This window comes from Serpula lacrymans (assembly GCF_000218685.1).
Source record: "Serpula lacrymans var. lacrymans S7.9 unplaced genomic scaffold SERLAscaffold_12, whole genome shotgun sequence".
Lineage (NCBI taxonomy): Eukaryota > Fungi > Basidiomycota > Agaricomycetes > Boletales > Serpulaceae > Serpula > Serpula lacrymans.
In genome coordinates this window covers 499,980-517,788 of record NW_006763301.1, presented here as the reverse complement: position 1 = coordinate 517,788, position 17,809 = coordinate 499,980, and the positions used below count along the sequence as shown (strand labels likewise).

Here is a 17,809-nt window from a genome sequence, read left to right as displayed (position 1 = left end):
TTCAGGTAGCTGAGTTGCTGATATTTTGTACATTAAGCTGGTTGATGGTGATGTTGTCTGAATCTAGTGGAAAAAAATTAGATAAATAAAGGAGAAATAATAGAGACTTACCATCGCCGCAATCCAATGCAATTTGAGTCAGTATTTCTTTGGCCCAAGAAGCAGACCACCCTGAAGGAGGCATCCCATTGGTGAATAGGCAGTCCTTTTCCATTGTCTCCTTTGCTTGTGAGAGCTCCTTCTGGGAGAATGTTGTAGTGCTCTGCTTCACTCGCTTACCTTTGCCTTTGTCCCTGTGCGAGGAGCTATGATCTGACAATGCATGGGATGGCGGTCTCTTTGCAGGGCACTTTGATTGGTGCTTTTCTCGCACTCCAGTCTTATTTGGTAGAGGCTGTAGTTTATTTGTATCATTGGTTAGAAAATTTGCAGCAAAATGAAAATAACTTACATGAACCACTCGGTCATGATAGAATTGACAAAACCGGATAAACCCGGTCTCTGCCGAAGCAGCCATTGTTCTCCATGGAGCATAGCCACCACTCCATGGAGTAACCATTGTTCTCCTAGGAGCACAATTGTACTCCTAGGAGTCATTATACTGTAGCGAGTAGCACCTCCGACTATAAGTAGTAGGGGGTTTAGTATAGGAATACCTCAGTCGTTTCTATAGCCTCTCGGGCAGCGGCTGAGTTTCACTTAGTTTTATTATGTACTGGAGTAATAAAATAACATATTCTAATTATACAGTGGTCAATATGGTTCACACGAATTGGATGAATAGCTCTGTTCAGAGCATCCTCGCATAGCTACAGACTGTTTTCGCGTAGCTGCTGTACAGGCCACGTCATCGCTACCTGAATGGCCTTACCTCAAACCCTAGGGTATTTTTGTGGATAGAAATCCAAAAAATATTCGTCGCAAACCCAATTTTGCGGAGGCGGATACTCATGGGAAAGCTAGTATATTGAAGCGCCAATTCAATCCCTTAATCGATGGGGACGCCCCTCCATACCGATGACCCACTAGCAGCCCTGCTTCCAACCTCGAGGTTCCTCATGTCGTCCCACAGCATCGACGACATCTCTGACAACGACAATCAGAGCCAACAACTATCTGGTGAAGGCCACAGCATTGCTAGGACTCTTACAAGTTGCAAGACAGGATCAGTGCAGACTCTTGCGTCCCAAGGCAATCCCCCGGCTCTATCTCGCATTACTTGGTCAAACAAACGTACTGACCGCATAATGGATTGGCTCGAGAAACATCCTGTGCGACATCAAATGCTTTTTTCTGATTCATTATCTGTAGCTAGGGGAGAAAACCGGCCAGTTGTGAGGAACACCAAGAGTGTCAGGGTCCCAATCGTCAGAAGAATTGCTCGACATGTCTTCAAGAACGACTCAAAGGAAGAATTTTGTATTGCAGTTGACCATCACCGCAAGCAATTTGGAGAATCAGTGCAATCAAGACTCGACCAGTACATATTTATATATTATTTTTAACAGACATAATGATATCAACATGATGAATACTTTTGAAGCCTTGGGGAAAAGTATAAGGAGTGTGTGTGTAGCTTGTCAGGTACAGGTGCTGGATTGCCTGCTGAAGAGTTGGCTTCATCGGGTTTTAGCAACCCTATTGGTGAGTTTTGAATCAGTTGGGATTTTAGAATGGAAGCATATAAATATCTACATTTAGAGAAAGTGCGTGGGCAATTCAGATGGTTGTGAGGAATCAATTTTTCTTATCGCATTCCCGTCATGTCGTGGTTAACAGACTCGATCCCCGTCACTCCTCTTGCCCTTGGACTAGAGATTACAGCAGGTGTCTTATTACTTTTATCCTTTTTCTTCTTATTCTCTATTCACACTCACGTCCTATCGTACCTACGACAAGGTAGACTTGTTGTCGACCCTCGAGAAGATATCCAGATGACATAGCCACAAACCAGTGCTATGTCTGGGAATACTTCGGAGGAATATTGATAAGCGAAGAAGGTTGTGAGTCAGCGCCTTCTCATGGGCTTACTGATACAGCCAATCGCACATCCCTTACCAATACATTTTCTCATACAATTAGTAAATACGATAGATCGGACCACCTTCTCCTTTTTTCTTATTGGTTAGCTAGCTGGTCAGACCACTTTCTCAGTTCTTCCCTTTCTCGGTCTGACCATCGCCGTTCACTATATAAAGAAGTACATATTCGATGTATTGTTCTCTAGTTCAATATTAGTTTGGATTTGCGCTCATACCGATACTCTTCATTCTCATACCCTGATTCACTGCCTTCCAGCAAGGACTTGACCAGGCATTGTGCTTTGTTATATAGCTTCGTATTTGTTGCCTGACAGCACTCGCCCCTCCGAAGCTGATCAGATGGAAGATTTCATGCAGCCAATCATTCAGTCTGCAAAAGAGCAAGAGGCTGCAGCATTGGAGGTCAAGCGGCTGAAACTAGTTCACGGAAGCGATGTCATACGGTACAAGAGTCTCAAAGTGCAATCTAAGATAGACGAGACGAAGAAACAAGAACAGATTGAGATTGCTAAGTTGCAGGTGGAGCGGGACCTGAAGATGGAGGAGATAAGGTGAATACACACAAGATGGAGAACGATGCAAAGAACGACATGGAGATGAGGAAATTTGAGTTGTTGGCATGTCTGGGCGTATTTGGAAACCAAGGCGGAAACCAACAACTTAACATGTCACGTGGCCTGCTAGGATCCTCGGTTAATCTTCCCTCTCCCCCTGAGTTTGCTCCCTCGCAGACTGCAGACATATCTGGGGTTGCACCGTCATCACCTTCAGGTCTCACTGATATGCAGAGCCTCTTGCAGACCCTAACTCCCTCTGCTGACATGAATTATGATGATGCTGATATGTCTAGTCAGTACGCATCTACCTCATCCGGCCATCATCATCATCCGTCAACCCAAACACCATCCATTTTTCAAGGGGACTATCACAGTGGGGACACTATTTATGATGAGAACAATGTTATTGCATAACTTTCTGCTTGCGTGTAGATATGTCCATGTTGTTTTACCAATGTCTAGTGTTATATGTATGCTTACAATGTATGAATGAATGGTTATGCTGCGTTCTCTGATTTATCTATGTAAGTGGCTAGCGAAAAGAGCGGCTGAAAGGGTGTCTCTAAGGTTCTCTGATGTGGCATCTATTTCAAGGTCCTCCTCCTGGTCCGATTTTTCCAAGTCCCCATCAGTTGACCCTTCTAAGATATCATTTAGTTCTCTCCGCCAGTCCCTGTCTATCTTACTTTTATTTCCCTCTATTTCTATGATCATATTGTGAAGAATATTGTGAAGAATGAAGCAACACCGAATCCAGAGTTTGGTGTAACTGAGTCGGTGAACTGAGCTGACTTGAATTTGGAGTTCCTTCAGTGACTGGAAGCGAATTTTCAGAAGTCCGATTGCGTGCTCAGACCGAATGCGGACACGGGATAGGTGATAATTGAAGTGCCGCTGTCAGCGCGTCAGAGCCCCATTAGGTGGCTGCTTGAAGGGTGGGACACATGTGGCTGAAAGTGGATAAGCTGAGTCAGCCCAAATCCACTCCCCTGGTCCCAAATACAATTCTGGTTGCGTTCTCAGGCCAGTGTCGAGAAATGCTGAAGCATCATGGATACTACCTGTTGTCATGCACCAAAGTTGATTGGTAGCATGGACAGGTGTCAATAACGAAGCGAATATTCAAAAAGACTCGCCTTTGCGCCACACAGGCACAGTGCCATGTGGAATAGTAATTAATATTGCCTTTTTCGAACTTGTGGCTGATTAGCATCACCTCTATTAGGCAATCCAGTCACGCTCACCTTTGCTTTTCCATTCGGTACTTTCCGTGTTTCGGCATTTCGGCAAATTTTCACGTCGCCGCTGGCTACACATTGCATTACGCCCTCGCTTTTGTCGTTTCCCTTACTCCCCTTCCTTTGCCTAGCCCCACCATGGGCCCCTTCCTCTCCTTTTTATTCTCACCTGACGGTCGTTTCTGGATCCCCATTCTAATCCACTTTTTTGTCACCTCCACCCTCCTCCTCCTCATCTTATTTGCACCCCCACCATTTCTGATGTCACCACTTCCTATCCGCTTCCATCACCGATCCGTTGACTACCACGTGCCACTGCTGATATCAGCATGCGGCCGGTCCAAATAGGGCAACAGGTCCATCTTCATGACATCGATCTGCCATCATATACTATCAAAACATCGGTCGCTCGTCTTGCCTGGTTGGAGCGTGGGTGGGTAGGTTTTGAGCTGGAGAAGGTTCATCCCCTTGCGTTGTCGCCCATGTTCATCACTGTCCCATTCACTTGGGTACACTTATCTTTTGTCCATTGTCTTCGCTACAGCTACACCTATCACACGCTGCCTGGGACTCACTTGTTCCAAATTGGAACTACTCCTCTCCCTCCCTCATTTGATCAGGTGGTCCAACACAACCAGTCCATTGGTAAGGCCATGGAACTGTCGGATTTGGACTAGGTGGTGGACCGGTGGCTCCAGTTTCTTTTTCTTCAGCAGAACATTCATTTACAGTGCGATTATTTTTGATTTTTGAATCATTTTTATGGACACATATTTTTTAGAATGCCTGACTGACAATAAAGGAACTGTGTTGATACTGATAGTGTTTTGCCTTGCCCTTTTTTTTACAGCATCTTCCTATGACATCATGATTTTCCTGCTCTCTTTTTGCTATTGGACTTTACTTTATGGCTGTACAAACCTGTGACATTACTCACAGCATTCATTGTTCTATCCTTTTCTTTTCCTTTTTTTGACAATCTTATCCTGTACTACCTACGCAGGATTCGTCAGCGTACATTCCTTCCTTCATATTCTTTCTCATTCTTTTTGCACAGCTATACTGTGCATAGCCTACTTTTCTTTTACTATATAAACCCCTGTATTTTACCTTGTAAAAAAAAACAAGAAATCCAATCCAGACTTCTGTAAGGACCATTTCATTATTTTCCTATCTTTGCTATGTCTTGGTTATCGAACGCTTTTCCCGTTACACCTCTGGCTCTAGGGCTAGAGGTATCCTTTGCCGTTTTACTTCTCATAGCCCTCACAGGCTTTCTTAACCATCGCTACCATTTTATATCACAGATCAGAGACTGGGTATCGCTCCCAGCCAGCCAGCACACTGGGTAGGGACTGGTAGTAGGCATCTCGCCAACCAGCTCCAAGCCCCAGTAAAGCCTGGTAATACTAATAACGCCTTATTTAGGATCGTACCTCATCATGAGGATACGGTTCCTGAACACGCGTGACAATTCTCTATTATTAGTACAAGTCTCTCACCTGCTGATTAATCAAAGTCAAAAGTCGTACGATAGTTACTCTCCCTTTTTCTTATTGGTTGATTAATTCCTCAGACCACTTTTCATATATTCTCCTTTCGGTCTGAGGAACAGACAGTTCCCTATATAAAGCCTTACCTATTCATGTATGGCTCTTTAGTTTTCTATTACTGAATTTACCCGCTTTACTCCTCAACAAGAACCTTTGAAGCTTACCTCTCAAAGTCCTCTACTCGCTATATTTGCTAGCGTCTGTCGACCTCAAGCTCATTGAACCCTTACTCCCTGCAAGTGCAGAAGGAGATAGGTTTAGTTTTTGTTATAGTTTATCGTTGCCTCACAACTTCTTCTCTACTCTCAAGTTCACTACTCTGCTACTTGTGATCCAGTGTGGTCACAACACTTCCCACTTCTACCACTGTTAACTGCTGTCATCGTCACTCGTCACTTTTGAAAGTGATTGTCATCCCCTTCGATTAGAGTCCTTCTGAGCACTACAGTTTGTGCGTCAGGAGCCTGCTATCACTGGGAACCTCGTCACCTCGTCATCCTCGTTGTTCTCAAACCTACCTTGTGCTACGATTAGCAAGGTAGTGCTCATCTATACTCGCCACAAAGCCCCTATCTTTCTATAAATTCAACTATCCCTCCTCCTCAAAACCCACACTCATACACCTCTGGGTTTTACTTTGAAGGATCTTTATACGTACCACCCCACGAACAACCAGACCACTCCACTGTTCTAGGAGGCAAAGCCCATAAACAAGTTCCGTGGAATCTGGGAGGATTGTGTGTTAGTTTGTTTTTGTGTGTGGTTTTCTAACAACAGTTCTCATCATCGACACCGTGTGACCAACACAATAATCAACAATTTTCAGATTATGTGGGAGAGTCACAACCTATATTTATTACATATAAAAATTAGAACATGAAAAACAGTTTCTATCAAATAAAATTACCTGTGCATTAATGGAATAATTAGACTTCCTATCATAGAAAGTCTCTCCATAATGGCTAGGTTTTTGAAATAAATTGAAGGTTGTCCCATCTATGGACAAATACCCATTTTGCCAAGCAGGACAGACCTGTTTCTCGACCCAACATTTAGCGGCTTCTTTTTCAGCGGGAGTTGGTGCCTTAATGACATCATCATGGAGGGAGATGATCGCAATCATGCACCGCTTTGTGCATAACTCAACGCCTCCCACGGAAATGCCAGACCAATCGGCAATGTCAGCCACCGAAGTCCTGTTGCCATAATGGCCTAATCAGGTAAGGAATATGGCCAATTGGACCTCAACCGGAATTTGCTCATTATTTGAATTATTGTGGTAAATAGGGTGGTCGCGTACTCAGGCAAGTATTGCGTCAAAAGTGGAGGGATATACCCTCAATTGATGTTGGAAACGGGTCTGATTGTGGTTTCTGGACCATGCCAATAAATTAAACTGGGGTTCACGTGGTGCAGGTGGGTGCACTGTGAAAACGCGTGTTTTCTGAATTTGCTGACGTAAGTGGCGGTATTTAGTAATCACCAGCCTAATATGGCTAATCTTGGCGCATCCAATACGCAGCTCTGATGGGATCCTGCTTGATATAGAAGATACCGACATCGATACACTATGATTACCTGTGCTGTCAGAACTAGCGGGAGCTGATGCTCTGATCAGATGGTGAGGCTGAAGAGTGGATAGAGAGGTTGTCCTCGTCGTCATCATCATCATCGTCGCTGACAGTGCGACAACAATGGATTAGTTGGTGAAGGATTTTTTTAACGGTTTTATCTAACTGCTGGCACCGTTGCTGGCGGATAGTCAGACAGTTTCGAGTGAGAGCTGTGGGCATGATGGGGGTAGATTAGCATTTTTCAAATCTCGTTTTGATCTTATATATGAGGTAGAAGATGTATTTTCAGTGTATTTTCATTTTGTATTTCTAAACCTAAATGGAATCTACCCCGAGTTATTCCTCGGTTATCTTTACCGAACGCCAGGGGCTTCGCTTCGTTAGTCTTAAAATCCTCTCTGGAGGACTTCCCCCCAGCTTCGCTTACACTCTGAACGCAGCCAATATAGCGAAGACGAGACCATATCGGGCGTGCTCGTCTCTTGGGGTAGGGTCGTGGATATAGCTCTGCGCTGAGTCTAAAGACAGATTAGTGGGAATGTTTTTCATGGAAAAAAATACTTCGCAGGATTGATCGCTACTTCCAGATGGGGCCAAACTGGAGTCTCTACAAGGCCATTGCCTTACTCTGTTGTCGTCAGTCTATTCGTGGCCGTGTCATCCATGTTTATTCTTTGAGAAAGGTCGATGACACGGAAAAGTTATTAAATGACACTCCCATAGACCTTTCGAGTACAGATACTTCCGCTGCTCAACATCACATCGAAGTCGTCACACCCTCTTCCACTCAAACCTCTTACGTCCCAAATATTGGGAAACGATCACACGAAGATGTCACTGAATCTGGAACCAGCAAGCGTCATAAGCCACACTCTGATCTCCCAGTAGCACCGGGCAAGCAGGATCAAGTCTCAGAGAAGCCTGAATGGCAAACAATTGATCGCAACAAAGAATCTGACCATCCTCCATTCATCATTAAACTCGAAAACCTTCCTGCACCACTTTTCTTTGTTCTGAAAGACGCATGGCCCCTGGACGGCCGTGACGAGATTCAAGTTTTTCGTAGCACTCAACGCAATTTGGAAACATTGGAAATATTCAATGCGCCAAAATATACGCAATTGAAGGAGCCCAACATTCAGGCGGAGAAGAGAACACAATCTGAGAAGGAAGAACACAAGCAAGACGTGAACATGGAGAACAGAATACACAAGCAATTGATATCAAAAAAAAAGTGCCACATGCTACGGACGGCTGCGGGCCCCTACCAGTTATTAGAAGGCCTGTTTCATGGAATGATAGGTGAATATTTCCCCTTTTTCAGCACCATAGGACTGATCCTCCGTTTATAGGTCACTACAATATGTATGTGGATGGATGGCTGCACCGCAAAGTCAGCGACAGTAACATTTTATTGTTATCAGAGCCTGAAATACAAAAGCCCCCGACACGGTAAGTCTTTATAAATCGATAACGAACTAAAAGGCAGTATTGATGTTAAACTATTCTAGGTTCAAGTTCACCCAGGACTTGACAAAGTGCGCGAGTATAATCTTTGACGGCGACCAAGCGATCAAATGGCGAGAACTACTAGAGCTCAAGCACGAGGAGCACCGTTCCGTAAGTGGCTCATCTCCGGGCTAGCCTGTTATCCAGTCTTTGAATCTCTTCAGGAAACGTTTCCTTACATGTCTATGCGATTGCTGAGAGCGTGGGATAGGGGTCAAGCCGTGCTTCACACATTTGCGGATGACTTGGAATCTTTCTTCTGGGTCATATTATGCATGCTGTTAAACATCGGCGACGAACGTGAAAGTTTAACCTATGACGAGGCACAATGGCTTCGAGAAATACTGACTGCACACGATCCTGACTGGGGTGACGTAGTTAAAGGAGCCACGCTGGGGATGCTGAAGGACTTATTCCCGAAACGAACGTACAAACTTTCCCCTGTTTTGAAGGTTTTCAAACCCTTCTTCGCGGACATCATACCGCTTATATGGAAAGCTGCCCTGGATGTTGATGATCTCGATTCAAACAACATGGTTGAGTCTCTAACAACACTCGGCGACGAATTTTACGAGTTGTGGTTCAAAGCTTTCCAAGATGCACTGCCATCACTGCCCAAGACCTGGGACGAAGTGTTCGAAAGCCCAGTTTAATCACCCCCTCGGAGACACTTTGATACTTGCTTATGTTGTCTCATCCTATGTATCTCCGTCGCTGCTCTCCTTACCATCATCCCCATCGTCCTAGGACTATCATGTAAATATCGATATGCTGTTGAATTTCATTAGGTATATTTATTACAATGCAAACAGCGTTCCAATCCGCACCATGTATATATGCTCGTATCCTTCGTACTCATCGCTTCCCTCAGTTGATTCTGTTCAGCTGTGTTCGATTCTAGATCTTTACAAGTTATGAGCGCTCATCAGATATCATTCTCTAACATAATTTAGCAAGACATCAACAAGTTGATGCATTTAATTCAAAAAATCCATAATTCGAGCCAAAAAGCAAGGATAGTTGAAATATATATAACAGTATCTTTACGTTCCCGTTAGGAATGCTATTGTAACAGTCTAATACTATGCGTGACATGTCGTGAGTTTGAGTTGAATTCGATTTGAAGTGAATAATCGGAAAAGCTTTCACGATAGATGTGAGATATGTTTACGAATTGTCCTAGCAGCAGGCAAGAATACAAAATTGTCAAAGCGTGCGTCCTCTCGCTAAGCACCATCCCATTGCTGGTTAACTTTGCCTTTCCCTTTGCCGCTTGGCTCTAGTTGAGAATAATCTGCACGACCAGATGATAGCTCGAACGCGTCAGTAGGAGGGACCTCCCATATGCGGATAGTGTTGTCGTCGGAACATGATGCAAACATCCGTTCATTGCGCGGATTCCAGGCCACAGAATTGACGCTTCCCTCACCGTGGCCAGATAGCACTTCGAGAAGTGACCCGCTATCTCTATGCCACACATATACATTACCATCTGACAAAAAATCGATTTAGTGACAAACACAACTAACGACTGTTGACTTTACCTTCACTGCCACTGACGATGAAATTACCATCAATACCTCCAAAACAACTCCGGATAACATTGTGCTCTTGACGTTGTCCTGTTAGCTTTCGAACAAGTTGACCTGCAGCAAGGTCCCATAGATGTATTTCCTGTATCAACGTTAGCATGAAAGGTTTCGTAGAAACCGAAGGACATCTCACGTCAGGAGAACGGTTAAAAAGAGCATAGCGCGAGTCGTCAGATATCTTGATACTAGTTAGCTCGCCGTCAAGTCGTATGGATCTACAGAAGTCAAGATGTCAGCAGCCCACTTGACGCACGAAACGAATAGCACATACGACTCCATCTGCTTTGAAGCCAGATCATATATAATCATCCAGTTCTCTGGGCTTCTTGGCACGTTTGCTATCGATGCGCCGTTCCCGCTTCCTGATATAGGTGGCGATGTATCCCGCCCATGGCCATGTTCAAATTCGTGTGCTGGTGGCGTAGGTGCGACATAGTCCATGCCCACGGATACCAAGCGTGAGAAATCAGGACTAACTGCAAGGTCTGTCACGCGCATAGCTGTTATGCCCCATGAGTCCCGCTGCTTTCCTTCTGCATCCTAAAGTCAAAAGTTGAAGCAAGGTATCCACCACAAGAATAACAATGGTACTGCGTACCCATAGAATAATCTTGCGATCTAGACCGCCAGAAATGAATCCAGAGCCGTCTGGAAGCCAGGTAAGGGCTGAAACTGTCTCAGAATGAGCATCGAGCGTTCGCAGACATATTCCACTCTGAATTAGAGGTATTTAGCATTATCTACAATAGCGTGAAATCAACCGTACCCTTGCGTCCCACATCTTTATGAGGTGGTCTGCACTTGTAAGCAGGATTGCATCGTCCCGTGACCATGCAACGCAGCCGACTGAGTACGGATGATCTCGCAGGATCAACTCCGGGGCACACTCCCGCATCGAAGGTTCTGATTCGGACTGTAAAACCCATCTTATGAGTATCTCGTGCTCGGCGAAGACAAAAAGGGCACATACCCCAATTCGCCATATAATGGCTGTCTTGTCCTTACTCGCGCTTGCCAAATATTCTCCGTTATGACTCCAAGCTATGTTCCATACTTCATCGGCATGCACTTCCAATATCATTGTCGTTACGCGTGGGAAAGCACTCTTGTCACATTGATGATCCATAAGTAGTGAGAACGCAATCGTGTTCTCAGGCGGATTATGATAAATACAACTCTGTCGTTGATATTGCCGAGCTTGATCAAGAAGCGTTGAGAAACGGCGCTGTGGGATCATTATCGTGGAAGGTATGTAACCTGTATTTTAATGTAAAAATTAGCTCTCAATTCCTTTAAATATTATGCATCAGGCCAGGCTTCGAAATATTAATGGCATTGCCATCTACCACGACACGCCCTTCTCCAAACTCGAAGTAAGAGGAATAAAACGACTGACGCTGTAATTCGGCAAGAAGTTGCTGCCGAGAGGCTCCGGACGCGCCGTCCCATCCCGCTCGTCGCCGCAGGTCCTCGGGATCCGAGCTCATCATCAAGCTAGCAAAAAACAAATGATGAGAAGCTACAGGAATTGTACATCGCAAAATGCTATACCTCGATAACAGATGTAGTTGATCAGGATCAACATTGAGGGGCGCTAATTCGTTCCTCAAAACTTGCAATGCTGCAGCAGTCTTCCGAGCCTCCAATAGTTCGAGGTATTTCTGCTGTCCAATAAGAAACCTGGCCTCCTGTCGAAGAAGAAGGATCAAACCAAAACCAGTAAAAGAATATGCAGGACATTTACCCAGAGTGACTCCTCGTCAGCGACACCTAGTCGGACCAGAAGTGCTTCGGCGCTGCCCCAGGAAGCGTTAAGGATATATTGCCTAAACTCAGATACTTCAGGCGCTTCTAACGAGTAACCGGATTCTGCCTCGAGAGTCGCGGCAGATTCTCTGTTAGCAGGTACCATCAGAAACATTACAATAAGGAGAGCATAACGCAATACTAACATATATCCCACATCTCGCAAGCTTTGAATGACTAGTCTAACAAACTCCTGCCGATCAATGTATGAATCATCATATAGCGTAGAACCAGGTAGGGAGACTCGGGCGATAGACGAGCCATGCTTCTGCACACCATTGCCCAATGGTGAAGAGCCATTAGCGATTGGAGAAGATAATCCATTCCCATTGGTATGGCCATTAGAGGCGGGAATTCTGTCCATGAGCACACACGACGGGCCTGCCTCGGGAGCAGAGTCTAAAGACACTGACAGGGATGAATCTTTGTCTGATTCTGGGATACGCATGTTTGTTGCAGGTGATTCGGGCACGCGGAGACTTTGGTCTATGGTTGTTAGAGATGTAGAGGAAGAAGCGTCTGTGCAGGAGCTGTCAATCCTTTGTCTCTTGCGGGCCCTTGAGAATTCTTGATCTAGGATAGACAATACAGAGCGTAGGCGATAAATAGAGAATATTAGAAATAAAATGAATTCGCAGCGATCGGATAACAGACCTGTACGTGTAGCAGCGAGTAGATCGGACTCGAACTCTTCTAGCTGCGACCTATTACGAGTCAATGGAACTACAGAAGGGAATGTATGGGGTTGAAGGGTGGTAGTCCTCGACTCAGAAGCTAACGAAAGGGCGGTGCTCTCTGGCGTTGCTGATTCCAGAGCTGAGGACTCTTCAGGGCGTCCAGGACGATTGTCCCGTGTAGCGTTCAGGTGAGTAATAGAATCAATGGTGGCAAAATATCAGCGTTGTTGGATAGATAAAGCTCATTCAACGCGTGGAAGTAAGACTAAGGGCAACGAGCTGGACTGGTGGTGGTGGTTGGGGAACAAAAGATAGTGCGTATGAGACTAGGAGCTGGTTGGAGAAGAGGCTGAGGAGGCTGCAGCCTTACTCCCTCTTCAGGCAAGCCGGCCTCGCGGGCCAGCATTCGCACGCAGAGGCGCCGAGAACAGGCATTTCTTTCAAAAAACGTTGCAACAATAATATATCTAATATGTAAAGGACATCAAGAAGGTTATCCTTCCTGTAAAGCAGCTTATCTATCCGAGAATACAAAGAAAATAGCACCCCGTCGTGCAAGAGTGGCACCTTTGGTTCAGCCAAAACGCCTTCAGCAAGTGCCACTTTTATCGGGGTCCCTCGGTGTCATATATCTTTTGCGAGGAAAACGTTTCCTGTCATCTGTCGCTGGCTTGCCGAGCTTATAAAATCCTTGTGCAGCAGTCCTACACGTTTTTCGCAGCAGGCTCTTCTGATGCGAACCACCCGGTCTGCAGTCATTGGGTAATTCTCGCGCTTCTTCATGACCGCGCTACAACCACATGGATCTGGCCCTAATCCCACTTATCACTTAACATAAAAGTGTGATTCAGCCAGAGCGACACGTACCTAGAAGTAACAAAGCTCTGCGAACTACGTAGTGAGAAGCAAACAGTTTGAGTCTAAAGAACGGCGATTACGGTCTCGAAAAAGGCCGGGATACCTAAATAGGCTGGTCTGGACCGTCCACCCGGCTCAGGGGCTTTCGAATGTGATGCCCACCTCATTGCAGTAAATCATCAACGGATGGATTGATATATCGATGATAACTGAGCCTCACTGCATACACAAATGCTAGCAAATAAAATAAACCAAGATAGTTGTCTCCACTAATCAGCCACTACCATTAGTCGACAAAGTGGTAACCTCGTGGCCATCGCGACCACCGTTGTTACCCTCATCCTCACCTACCACACTCTGTGACACCGCAGTTGTGGGTTTACTATCAACCTCCCCTGAGGAACCATTCTGCTGCTCTACCTCCTCAACCTTTTCTAAATTCGGTGCAGCGTCAGGTTCCTCAACCTGCTTGAACCCAGGTCGACCTTCCTCTCCAGCGCCCCCCGCCCCTGGTGGCGGCGTTGATATGCTTGGAACATCTGTGGCTGGTTGTTCCCCGAGGTCGACGGTGCTGTCATTAATAACATTTATCAGAGGCGGTGTGGGAGACGGAGATGCCGAAGTTATGGGAATAGGAAGAGGCTTTTCCGGCATCTGGCTGTTCCTCCGTGATAGGAGACCCTTGATTCGCTCATTCGGACTTGCACTTGCCCGTATGTTGTTCAGCACAGATTTGCGGGGTACTGGCTTCTCGGACACAACCGTCTCCAGCATGTTGGTTGGCGCGCCAACATTCTTAAGCCCCGAGAACTTTTGGTGCAGATATCGCGCATCAGCGAGCAGTCTGTCATTGCAGTACATTAGCTTGAAACTATGAAGAGACTATGAGAGAATATGACCTGTCCTTTGCCTCTTGGCTGGGTAATTCAATCGCGGCATATTCCTCGGATAGTCGGTGATTAATAGCGGCGAAGACTTGCGTCATAACATACTACATAAACATTCAATATAATCAGTGGCCACTTGGTTGCATGCTTGTCAGACGGAAATCACCTCGACGACAGGGGCAGAAAGGTACCGTGACAACACTTTGTGTAAGGTGACGGTCTCCTTGGTTAAAAGGTCCATATAGTCATTGATGCCTTGCCCTTGTTTCAGTGCATCCCAATTTACGGCCTGGAAGACAAATGAATTAACACGACAGTTTCGGTCTGCACCACAACGCAAGGCAAAGTAACATAAGATAAGCAAGCGCACTGACCTGCAATGACTTGACATGCGCACTAATCCTATCACCCATGATAGCGATCAACTTCGAGTGGATCTCATTCTGATGTTCTTGGAAATCCTAGTAGTAATAGTTATATCATTATTAAAGTTGAAGTGAATGTAAAAAATACCCTTTTCAATTTGTCGAATTCTACGAGCATGACAGCTTGATTCGGGCTCAAGTGACGTCTGAATGTCTCTCGTACATATGGTATTAGGACAATCATTATTGACAGAGACTGCGATGCCAGAGCTACAACAGAAATCGAAGACCGGTTTGAACATCAGCCCAGCGCATAATAATCTACAAAGGCTCAACATACCGAGATGCTTTGCAGTGATGTTCTTCAAACCAGCAGACCTCATAGCACCAGCGCCCAAAACCACTTGGCATGTACGTGAATTGAAGGCCTTCAGGAACTCGATAATGCGACTCATGGTATCGGTGTTTAACATGGAAAGGTTCACTACCACCTTGAGGTAATCCAAAAGGAGCGCAAGTACCTCTGCCGTCGCGGAAACGCAAAAGTAAGGTCGCTCTTCAATATACAGGTGCTTTGACGAGGAACTCGCTCCATTCAGCTTGCCAGAACCCGTTGGTGAAACCAAAGAAGTCGAAGCACCATTGCTGGGTTGACCCGCGGGTGACTTGTTGACGTTCAAAACCAGTTCTGGGGAGTCTCGAACAGCGGAGTCGGACAAAACATCAGCCATGTGCTGTACAGATGGTGATATCTCGGCTGGGTTCCATTGTTCATCTTCAACAAGCTTTGCAGATTGATTGATACGAGTCTGATGGAAATTTTGTAGGAACAGCTTTGCCTGTGTAGTGATTGAAGAGTCAGTATTGTAGAAAAAAAGAGAAGAGAATATATTTTGTAGCACTAACCTGACTAAGAATTGTACCCCTTAGTCCCACAATCATGCGTCGGCACATGACCTCACACTTCACGACAAATCCCCAAGATTCATTGAACAAGGCCAAGAATTTGACAAGGTCTAGCGCAGCGTGCTGCTCCGAGCGATATCCAACTACTTTTGCTACTAGCTTATTTACTAGCTCCACGGAGGAAGACAAGATGTCTGCAAAATCTTCTTGGAGCGCAGGGATATCCACCAGTGGATTTGAATTTCTATAAAAATAATATGTGAGACAAATCGAAGTATCCGTCTGATCAGAGCGCACGGTAGAGATCCTAATACTTCTAACAAAACGGAACCTTGAGATCGTATGCTTTCCGCGCCGTTTAGACAGTCTTCATATATCAGTGAGATAAGAGCCATGAATTCTTCATGCGATTTTGATCGTAGATGATTGGCTAGTCCACTATGAGCAGAAGAAATATGGTCAAAGACAAGACCCGGAGTATAGGCACAACTACCTCACCCTTTTTCTGATTCTGCGCTCCCTTTTGAAGCTTTCGGATTATCTTCGTCCAAATTGAAAGACGGTAGGTGCTGAAGCTGAGTGCTAAATACTGGAAAACAATATGTGCAAAATGCGAACATACTCGTTTTATAATCCCCCTCACATCATTCATCACTACCTCTCTCCATGAAACGACAGCGTCTCGAACACTCTTTGTTCGGACTACCCCTTGAAGGAGAGGGCGTAATCTGTCTTTCAAAGTTATCTCCATATTTGCCTTGTTCGATAAGATTTTGGAGCCCCCATTGACACGGTCAGAGAAATCTGCTTTTAGGACACTGACGAGGTCTGTAGTCAACGAAGAAGCGACTTCCATCGTAAGCGTTCGAAGATGTGAGGGTAACGAGGCAAATGAATTAAGCGTTGAAAGAGGTACCAATGGCGAAATCCTTTTCGTAGCATCCGGCACGGGGGACTCGGGAGTAGGAGGCAAAGGAGATAGTCGCCCGTTACTAGTAGTAGGAACTGCCACCTGTGAAGCTTTAGTGTTATTGGTCTTCTGAGGCGGTGGGTCCCAAAGGGACTCCATTTCATCGATGACATCCAAAGCCTCACCCCACTGACCAGCAGTAACCAGGCCTTTAGCGACTGCAGTCATCTCCATTACGCCTTTGATATCTTTAACACCCTCCGAGACAGAGTACAGATTCCGAAGCTTGGTCTCCTTTCGTACAACTTCTAATCCTCGCTTAGCACTCTTCTCATCCACATCGTTGAGAAGGGCGCGAAGCTTTGATATTCGATCAAGACACTCCTCTGATTCGGTCTGAAGATCCTGCAGGTTGGAAAGAGCTGCAAAAAAGGAAGTGGAGCGAAGGGATATCTCACGGACGAGATGCTGTTCGATAGTATCAGCGTGATGTGACAACTTCTCGAGTAATGGTAAGGAATAGGATAGTAGCGATGGATCTGAACCGTCCGTGTCTCCATCCTGACGTTCCGTGACTGCATCGAATACGCGCGGCTCTCCCAGATTGAACTGAGGGTCAAAAAAGACAGAAGGTACTGTGTTGAGAGGCGGCATTAGCCTTCCTGATCGAGGCGTACGCGGGCTTATGGGTGTATCAATAGTGATAGAACTACGCGGTGTAGGCGTCATGTCCACCTGAACAGTACCATCTCGACCTAGGTCTCTGTTTCTCTCGAACTTCTCCCAACCCGGAGTAACGGCACGAAGATATGAATCGAAATCTTTTCGCTTGACACGAGGAAGATCAGCCGGTAGGACAGCGGGCAACGATGAATGTGCCTTTGGTGGAGCAGCATGCTTGCGAGGGTTGTTCAACACCGTAGAGATAGCTGTCGACGATTAGCACGGCTTCAAACTGTCGGATATGGCTTACTTACCATTGAACCCATGCTTAGAACTGCTCCATTCGGAAGGTAATGCGCCGAGTGTAAGGTTCAACGACGAAGTATTGAGGAAGTCAAGACGGGCGGGAGTGGTAAAATAGTCGCCTCCACGACCCTCTGTTGTTTCAGAGACGCTGCCTGGTCCCTGCCTTCGAGTAGATGCATCCCAGGCGAACCTATACGGACGAGCTGTGGGTATTTCGGGTAGGGCGCCGACAGGTGAAGCAGGCCTCGATGGACTTGAAGTATAATCAGACATCTAAAAATTCAAGCTGCAAGGATGCACTTCTCCTAAACATATAATGTTACGATGATATCGGTGCAACTTGAGCCGACAGACCACCTGTCATGA

At 45.7% G+C, this 17,809-nt stretch overlaps 6 protein-coding genes across 6 annotated transcripts; 2 read left to right on the top strand and 4 right to left on the bottom strand.

Annotated features, from left to right (window-relative positions):
• Positions 1-995: 995 nt before the first annotated feature.
• Positions 996-3,013, top strand: SERLADRAFT_441458 (uncharacterized protein; the record flags this gene model as incomplete). The annotated part of the gene is made up of 4 exons (XM_007321966.1): positions 996-1,480; positions 1,544-1,644; positions 2,335-2,561; positions 2,609-3,013. The coding sequence occupies 4 exons, from the start codon at positions 996-998 to the stop codon at positions 3,011-3,013; spliced, it is 1,218 nt and encodes a 405-aa protein (XP_007322028.1).
• A 3,921-nt stretch (positions 3,014-6,934) lies between these two features.
• SERLADRAFT_475754 (uncharacterized protein) lies at positions 6,935-7,284 on the bottom strand (the record flags this gene model as incomplete). The annotated part of the gene is made up of 1 exon (XM_007321965.1): positions 6,935-7,284. The coding sequence occupies one exon, from the start codon at positions 7,181-7,183 to the stop codon at positions 6,983-6,985; it is 201 nt and encodes a 66-aa protein (XP_007322027.1).
• Positions 7,285-8,134: 850 nt separating this feature from the next.
• SERLADRAFT_475753 (uncharacterized protein) lies at positions 8,135-8,737 on the top strand (the record flags this gene model as incomplete). The annotated part of the gene is made up of 4 exons (XM_007321964.1): positions 8,135-8,266; positions 8,317-8,416; positions 8,476-8,584; positions 8,638-8,737. Coding segments are annotated over 4 exons (417 nt in total), but the record flags the coding sequence as incomplete, so codon positions are not given.
• Positions 8,738-9,422: 685 nt separating this feature from the next.
• SERLADRAFT_475747 (uncharacterized protein) lies at positions 9,423-11,280 on the bottom strand (the record flags this gene model as incomplete). Its single annotated transcript, XM_007321963.1, has 7 exons — positions 9,423-9,965; positions 10,018-10,147; positions 10,199-10,280; positions 10,337-10,605; positions 10,664-10,780; positions 10,832-10,978; positions 11,036-11,280. The coding sequence occupies 7 exons, from the start codon at positions 11,189-11,191 to the stop codon at positions 9,700-9,702; spliced, it is 1,167 nt and encodes a 388-aa protein (XP_007322025.1).
• A 1,680-nt stretch (positions 11,281-12,960) lies between these two features.
• Positions 12,961-13,434, bottom strand: SERLADRAFT_475746 (uncharacterized protein; the record flags this gene model as incomplete). The annotated part of the gene is made up of 2 exons (XM_007321962.1): positions 12,961-13,360; positions 13,416-13,434. One exon carries the CDS (start codon positions 13,329-13,331, stop codon positions 13,173-13,175), a length of 159 nt encoding a protein of 52 aa, XP_007322024.1.
• A 245-nt stretch (positions 13,435-13,679) lies between these two features.
• On the bottom strand, positions 13,680-17,716 carry SERLADRAFT_441455 (uncharacterized protein; the record flags this gene model as incomplete). The annotated part of the gene is made up of 11 exons (XM_007321961.1): positions 13,680-14,250; positions 14,306-14,397; positions 14,460-14,582; positions 14,668-14,754; positions 14,807-14,928; positions 14,999-15,497; positions 15,565-15,808; positions 15,862-16,002; positions 16,063-16,133; positions 16,187-17,403; positions 17,452-17,716. The coding sequence occupies 11 exons, from the start codon at positions 17,714-17,716 to the stop codon at positions 13,680-13,682; spliced, it is 3,432 nt and encodes a 1,143-aa protein (XP_007322023.1).
• Between the last annotated feature and the right edge of the window lie 93 nt (positions 17,717-17,809).